Source organism: Xenopus tropicalis, chromosome 2, assembly GCF_000004195.4.
Source record: "Xenopus tropicalis strain Nigerian chromosome 2, UCB_Xtro_10.0, whole genome shotgun sequence".
Taxonomy (NCBI): Eukaryota; Metazoa; Chordata; class Amphibia; order Anura; family Pipidae; genus Xenopus; species Xenopus tropicalis.
Genome location: NC_030678.2, coordinates 176,488,864 through 176,497,021, shown reverse-complemented (window position 1 = coordinate 176,497,021; position 8,158 = coordinate 176,488,864). Strand labels below are relative to the sequence as shown.

Sequence of the window (8,158 nt, the reverse complement as noted above, 5' to 3'; positions counted from 1 at the left end):
TGTGGTTAGTGGAGTACCGCAGGGGTCAGTCCTTGGGCCTTTGCTTTTTAACTTGTTTATTAATGACCTGGAGGTGGGCATAGACAGTACTGTTTCTATTTTTATAAATTGTGCAAAACTATAAGTTCCATGCAGGGTGCTGCTGCTTTGCAGAGCGATTTGACTGGGAAACTGGGCAGCAAACTGGGAAATGAGGTTCAATGTTGATAAGTGCAAAGTTCTGCCCTTTGGTAGAAATAATATAAATGTTATACACCAAATGGTGAGTTGGGGGGATCCTTAATTTGGGTTTTTTTGTTGATAACAAGTTGTCTAATTCCAGGCAGTGTCATTCTGTGGCTACTAAAGCAAATAAAGTGCTGTCTTGTATAAGAAAGGGCATTGACTCAAGGGATGAGAACATAATTTTGCCCCTTTATAGGCCCCTGGTAAGGCATCACCTTGAGTATGGGGGGCAGTTTTTGCTATCACAACCATTGATTAATGTGCCCCTACTCACTAACATTTTGCACCATTCAAGATCTGCAATGGTGGGTTGCTAAGTTGAAGGGGTTCCTGGTTACTCAATAATGGTGCAGAAAGAGCAAAGTTTAGATATTTCAATGTATTCTTGGCTATGAACCAATATGAAAAACAGTGATGGGAAAAAACTGGACGTCCCTTATCATATGTGCCCTTACATTGTTATAGGATAAATAAACCTTATATTCTGTACCACCCCCCAGAATAACATTCCTTTCTGCCTGCAACTGCAGCTCTTTTACTGACTTCCTTGTTTAGCGTGAAGCTCCCCCTCCTTTTGCCTGAGCCCTCCTTCTCTCTATGACTATGAAGACCTCAAAGAGGTGCCTACTGGGCATGCTCACTGTGTCTGCACCAAGTAAAATCAATCAGGCAAGCGTAGTAGGCACCTCTTTGAGGTCTTCATAGTGGAAGAGAGAAGGCGGGCTCAGAAAGCAAAAGGGGGTGGAGCTTTATGCTAAACAAGGAAGTCAGTAAAAGAGCTGCAAGCAGGCAGAAGGTTTTTTGGCTATCCGGATAGGTGGAACTGCTAGCTGGTGCAGTTGGTAGGGGCAGTTTTCCTTATAATTCTGAGGTCAAATATAAATATATAGAGATTTGTAGTGAGCAAAACCTGAACCAACACGGAGCGGCCTTTCCCTCCTCCTGTATTACAGCACCGACACCTTGTAATGTTCTTTCCTGACAACCCATTCATATGTTTGGATGCTATTTTAAAAAAAATCATAACATCACCGGTCCCTATGGGGGTTTTTAAAACAGAAAAATCATGTATTTGTTGGTTGCACAGGGATACAGGGGCCCCTACTGGGACTGAACCAAAGGGGAGACAGGAGACTATTTAACTGGGACTCGGCTCATCCCGGAGCCAATCTGTTCGCGCAGTGGAAGGTAAGGGCCACATCTACATGATGTTTCTACTTAACTTTAATTTCCTGGATTTATTAAGCTGACAAATACAATGAGTCTTGGGAGTTACACACAATAATACGGCTGCAAATGGGACATGGGAGGTTCAGGTAACACAAGGGGCCAGGGCTGTTTATACACAACATTTATGTGACTTGTATATCTTGAATTGTTGTACACCTAAAACAATTGTGTATAAAGTATATTATTAAAGGGGATATAAACCCTGCTGCACGGCGCGGCTCAACCCAACGTTACTCAGTTGTTACTGGGCTACAAATCCCACAATAATGTAACATATAATGAAGCTTGGGGCATGCTGGGAGCTGTAGTCCAGCAACATCAGGGCTGTATTCTTAAAGCAATATTGCCCAATAAAACTTTCCCCCAAATCCCCACAGCCAGCGACTGCTTTAACATGCGAAAAATCCTCCAATGAGAATCCCAGCTGATGTGAGTAAATCCGGCTCCCTGTTCTCTGTTCCTGCAATTGGAGTTGGGAGCAATAAGCACAGTTTCCCAGCACTGAACAAGTCTGTCCCTTTATCCCCATGTCTGATTCCTGTGCCATATAATGAGGGGAGAAAATGCCATCATTATCTCTATATGTAAGGTACCAGCAAGGGGCCTGACACAGTGCTGGGAATCAGCATTCTCACTGGGCAGTTCTTTTGCATTTATAATCAACTTATTTATCAGTACAATTCTCATTGGGGAATTTCCTTGCATCTATAATGATGTTTTGGCAACTTCTATAGCAAAACTAGGGGGCGCCGTGGGGCAGCATCATGGCTGGGTTTACTTTTAACCCCTTCGACCTTACCAAGCCTTGGGTTGTCTTTATTAGGCGTCATAATTTGGGGGCTGTTAGCATTGGGACAGTAGTGTAGGTCATTTATCAACACTGGGCAAATTTGCCCATGGGCAGTAACCCATGGCAACCAAGCAAATTGTTGTTTCATTGTTCTACCTGTAGCAGACTGAAAAAAGCCAATCACTGATTGATTGCCATGGGTTACTGCCCACAAGCATATCTGCCCAGTGTTGATAACTGAGCCCCACCATAGATCGTACCTGACATCAGTAGTGAGGGTGTCCATTTTTACCATCAATGTAGGTCTCCATATATCAATGACAGTGGAAGATCATCAGTTCTTTATTCCTACACAGGGCCGTGGACATCTGAGCAGAACAAGTATGGAAAATGTATCCTCTGTTAGCAGGCACTTTGTCCTCCTTGGACTTGTGGAGATGGAAGATCTGAGATATCTCTACTGCATTCTCTCCCTGTTCCTATACATATTTATACTGCTCTTGAGCTTGGGGATTGTGCTTGTGGTTCTGACAGAAGAAAGCCTCCATGAGCCCATGTACATATTCATATGTAATCTTACCTTCAACGGGATGTTGGGGAGCAGCTCTTTCTTCCCCAAACTGATCATTGACTTGTTGGCTTCGTCCCATCAGATCTCACACGTTGGCTGCTTTCTGCAAGTTCTTGCTTTGATGATTTATGTTTTTTTCGAGATATTCTCATTCACACTCATGGCCTATGACAGGTATCTGGCTGTGTGTGACCCCTTACGATATGCCACCAAAATGACCAACGCAAAAGCCGTTAGACTCATCCTCGGTTTCTTTGCTTTCTCCTTCTTCTCTGTCTTGGTTGGAGTGATTTTATCTGCAAGACTTTCTTACTGTGGGACACAAATCAAAAACATTTTTTGTGAAAACCTTTCCCTCATTGTCCTGTCCTGTGGGGATTCCTCTGTCAATAGTCTCTATGGGATCTCAGTTACTGTTATTCTGTTGGTTTTCACGTTACTGATTATCGCTTATTCCTACATTAATATCTTTATGGTCTGTCTGGAGATTTCCAAGGAAGCCTGTGAGAAAGCCATTCACACTGTGGTCACCCACTTCCTTGGCTTTTCCATCTTCTTGGTTGGGGGGCTGTTTATTTTTGTAAGATTCCGACTGGGGAACAACAATCTCCCCCTTTTTGCCCAAATTCTGCTCTCTGTAACTTTTATAGTTTTCCCTCCTCTTTTTAACCCCCTGATATACGGAATAAGGACTAAAGCATTAAGGGTAAAAATCTTTCATCATCTGCACAAAATGAGAATCTTGGGGGGTAATTAAAACAATTGGCGAGGGGCCTGAATAGCAAGGACCTGGGGAATTTTGACAAAGGCTCATTCTGTAATAAAGACCACCAAGTTTTAGAATTAATTGCCTTCCTCTTCTACATCTTTGCAGCTTTCAAATGGGGGTCACTGACCCCGGCAGCCAAACCCTATTGCTCTGTGAGGCTCCAGTTTTATTGTTATTGTTACTTTTTATTCCTTATCTTTCTATTAATTCCCTCTTCTATTCATATTCCAGTCTCTCACCTAAATCACTGCCTGGTTGCTAAGGTAAACAAGACCCTAGCAACCAGCTGCTGAAATTCTAAACTGGTAAGAATCTGAACAAAGAGTGAGGCGAGGCCTGTTATACCCTCAAGCTTTACTTGTTATACTCCATTTTAAAATATAACTCCATTTTGTAATTGCTGGGACCTTTCTCTTTAATTCTCTATCTGATTACATTGTGATTGTGTATAGAGTGTGTTAATATTGTGTTGTGAATATGGGAAATTCCCAAGGTAAGGGGAACCCCCCAAAGGGTAAAACCAATGCTGTAGACATTTACTATGAAAGCAGTAAAGATGTTGCTGCATCTGTAGCCAATAAGACTGCCATACAATCTGACCCCAAGCCTTAGCCAGGCGAGACCCCTAAACAATTTGTGCAACACACCTCCGGGGCTTATTACGCTGTTGATAACTTGGCAGGATGGACAGAAGGACTGAAAAAGTTCCGACCCGTTCCCTAGAGATGGTTCATTTAATGACTTTCACTTACAAAGGATCAAAGGATTATGTTTTGGGGACACTGCCAATTGGCCATGGTTGGGTGATCCTCAGTGGGATATGGAATATATGTCTGAATGTGACATTCTGGGACCACCTGACAGACAGAGGGGGGTGGTTTGTCCGTCCCTGTTCTCTGCCTGAGGGCAGCAGTGGCCCCCATCTGCCAGTGCAGCTCACTAATGGGGCAGTCGGAGAATAAGTTTCATTATCTAAGATGGTTCAATGACATGGATCATGGTTGGTGGCAGAGACATATTAGTGAAGCCAAGTCTCCCCAGGCCATTGGTTGCCAACTGCTGCTCTGCCTTCTATTTTATGCCTGGGGTAGTTCTGAAAAGCCAGTGGGGTTGGCCGGGGGTAGTTTTCCATATAATTCTGAGGGGAAACATAAATATATAGTCATTTGTAACAAGCAAAACCTGATAGAGAACTTTCAATTCTGAAATCTGAACCAACATGGACCGACGTTTCTCTTCACCTTTATTACAGCATCTGCACCTTTCTTTTCTTCAATAATCCAGTTGTGTTTGTTTGTATGGGACTCATACTTTCACCTTTCCTCATGGGGGGTTTTCAAACAGAAAATGTCAAATCATTTATTTGTTGTTTGTTCGTGCACATAGAACCTCCACTGGGATTGCACCGAGGGGGACTTCAGTAATGTGCCTTCAACAGGCTATTTAAATAAGACTCAACTCGTCCTGGAGCAGATCTGTTCTTGCATTAGAAGGTACTGTATGGGTCACATTTATACGATGCTTCTTCTTGGTGCCAGGAACAGAATTATAAGTTCCTATATTTATTGTTCAATTGCATATCTCTTTTCCAATGCAAAGTAATGACAGTGAAGGATCATCAGTTCTTTATTTCTAAACAGAGCCGTATACATCTGGTATGAGCAGAAAAAGTACACAAGTTGGGGGCTGTTGGTCTAACGTTGGGACAGTGTCCCCACTGCAGATTAATGAGTGAGGGTGTTCACAATCATCAATGTAGGTCTCCATATATTAATGACAGTGGAAGATCATAAGTTCTTTATTCCTACACAGGGCCGTGGACAGCTGAGCAGAAAAAGTATGGAAAATGCGTCCTCTGTTAGCAGGCACTTTGTTCTCCTTGGACTTGTGGAGATGGAAGATCTGAGATATCTCTACTGCATTCTCTCCCTGTTCCTATACATATTTATACTGCTCTTGAGCTTGGGGATTGTGCTTGTGGTTCTGACAGAAGAAAGCCTCCATGAGCCCATGTACATATTCATATGTAATCTTACCTTCAACGGGATGTTGGGGAGCAGCTCTTTCTTCCCCAAGCTGATCGTTGACTTGTTGGCTTCGTCCCATCAGATCTCACACGTTGGCTGCTTTCTCCAAGTTCTTGGTATGGTGACATATGCTTTTTTTGAGCTATCCTCGTTTACACTCATGGCCTATGACAGGTATCTGGCTGTGTGTGACCCCTTACGATATGCCACCAAAATGACCAATTTTGGGATAATGTAGCACTGAGGGACTGAGAATCCAATTTCTCCTTCAGATCAAATTTTTAGATATTTCTTGATCGTTCTCATATCTTCTTAGTGAAGTGTTTTTGACTAAAAAGTTCAGTGACTCAATCCTGCCAAGATCCGTTCAAACCAACAGTCCCGTCATCCTTTATTGCTCCACTCTCGAAAGTCCTCCACTTAATTTACCACTAAAGTCTATGGAAACCTTCTGCTATTGTCATTCTAACGATGTGTGTATAGTCTTGATGCTTGAGAAAATTCAACTCAATGTAGGAGATTCAGAGAAGGAGAAAGATGAACAAACCCCACCCGCACAATAATCTCAAATATAATAGAAAATAGTAATTGGAAAGCAATTCTGAGGCCCAGATAATTTATCTCTTGGCCATTGAAATACACACAGAGACAAATAAACACAGAGAGAAAATGTATTTTACACTTTGAAAGCAAGAATGGACTTGGACCTTGGTTTTATGTTTGTTTTATGTTATGTTTTCTTTTACGAAGCTTAAAAATTGCTCAATTCCATTAGGGCAGGGCCCCCCAACCTTTCTTACTCGGGAGCCACAGTCAAACGTAAACAGACTTGGGGAGCAACACAAGAACCATAAAAGTTCATGGAGGTGCCAAAAAAGGGCTGTGATTGGCTATTAGGGGCCTCTATGCACCCAATCAGCTTACAGGGGATTTATTTGGTAGGAAATCTTGTTTTTATTCAACCAAAACTTGCCCCCAAGTCAGGAATTCAAATATAACTCCCTGGTTTGGGGGCACTGAGAGCAACATCCAAGGGGTTGGGGAGCAACATGTTACCCCTGAGCCACTGGTTGGGGATCACTGCTCTAGGTCCTCTTCTTATCATTAGGAATTCTGGTTTACAAGACCACTAGTCTTTTATAGTTATTATCTATACCCCAGTTCCCATAGTGCAGAGAATGGTGTGCGAGTTCATGACAGGAATAATGTTTCTGGAATTATAGGAACATATTGCATTGTGGGAAAAACAAGGCGGTTTCAATGATTTTTTTTGCACTTTTCCCAGGTCTGTAAATGAGCACCTTGTCTTTTTGTCTAGTTAGCAATTATTTTGTCTTATTTCTGCTTTTCAAATACAGGTATAGGACCTGTTATCCAGAATGCTCAGGACCAAGGGTATTCCGGATAAGGGGTCTTTCCATAATTTGAATCTCCATACCTTAAGTCTACTAAGAAATCAATAAAACATTAATTAAACCCAATAGGGCTGTTCTGCCCCCAATAAGGGGTAATTATATCTTAGTTGGGATCAAGTACAGGTACTGTTTTATTATTACAGAGAAAAGGGAATCATTTAACCATTAAATAAACCCAATAGGGCTGTTCTGCCCCAATAAGGGGTAATTATATCTTAGTTGGGATCAAGTACAGGTACTGTTTTATTATTACAGAGAAAAGGGAATCATTTAACCATTAAATAAACCCAATAGGGCTGTTCTGCCCCAATAAGGGGTAATTATATCTTAGTTGGGATCAAGTACAGGTACTGTTTTATTTTTACAGAGAAAAAGGAAATCAATTTTAAAAATCTGAATTATTTGATTAAAATGGAGTCTATGGGAGATGGGCTTTCCATAATTCGGAGCTTTCTGGATATTGGGTTTCCGGATAAGGGATCCCATACCTGTATATTATTTTGGACCCAGAGTTGAGACCCTGCACTGGCTGAGATTATTTAGAGACTAATTTAGTAGACAGATGAATAATTTCAATAACATTAATGTAACGATCAGTTTGCTTTCTGGTTGGAAGAACTCTTAGTAGGGTTTGGACAATATTTGGACCCTATAGGGAAACGTTTTTCTGAAAATAATTAGTAAAAAAACACACAAAACCACAATTTTTTTCTCAATCTCCGGCATACAGTAACTATTGTATATGTAACTCAGATAGAAAAACTTGATTGTGTTAAATCACAGGAAACGAAAAACTCAACAGGCAACTGGTTTCATTCATTTTCAGTGAGTCTATAAAAATTTGTTTAAAAAATCTTTCAAAATAGACTAAATGTTGAAAATATACCTGCCACTGACTTCTATGGAAGTTTGAAAAATGTCGTTTTTTTTTAGAATTTTTTCATTTAAATTTTGATTTTTTTTTTTTGGACAAATCTTGAAAATTCAAGTTTGAAAAACTTGATTTAGAAAAAAAAATCTAAATTCATATTTTAATACATTTGCCCTTAACTGTCGCCTGAAGAGACTCTTGTCAAAGTCAAGCAGTCCCTGTATGGAACGGTGCCATTTTGTATTGCGAATAGCCTTTAG

At 41.1% G+C, this 8,158-nt stretch overlaps 1 protein-coding gene across 1 annotated transcript; it reads left to right on the top strand.

Moving 5' to 3' along the window:
- Positions 1–2,605: 2,605 nt before the first annotated feature.
- On the top strand, positions 2,606–5,850 carry LOC116408613 (olfactory receptor 5F1-like). The gene is made up of 2 exons (XM_031896250.1): positions 2,606–3,522; positions 5,398–5,850. Exons 1-2 carry the CDS (start codon positions 2,629–2,631, stop codon positions 5,848–5,850), a joined length of 1,347 nt encoding a protein of 448 aa, XP_031752110.1. The 5' UTR covers positions 2,606–2,628.
- The last annotated feature ends 2,308 nt before the right edge of the window (positions 5,851–8,158 follow it).

Bases quoted from the DNA above. Each gene is read 5' to 3' on its own strand.
- LOC116408613 (XM_031896250.1), top strand. From the start codon at position 2,629: ATGGAAAATGTATCCTCTGTTAGCAGGCACTTTGTCCTCCTTGGACTT. The intron at 3,523-5,397 runs GTAAAAATCTTT...ATTCCTACACAG, and splicing joins TAAGGACTAAAGCATTAAGG to GGCCGTGGACAGCTGAGCAG.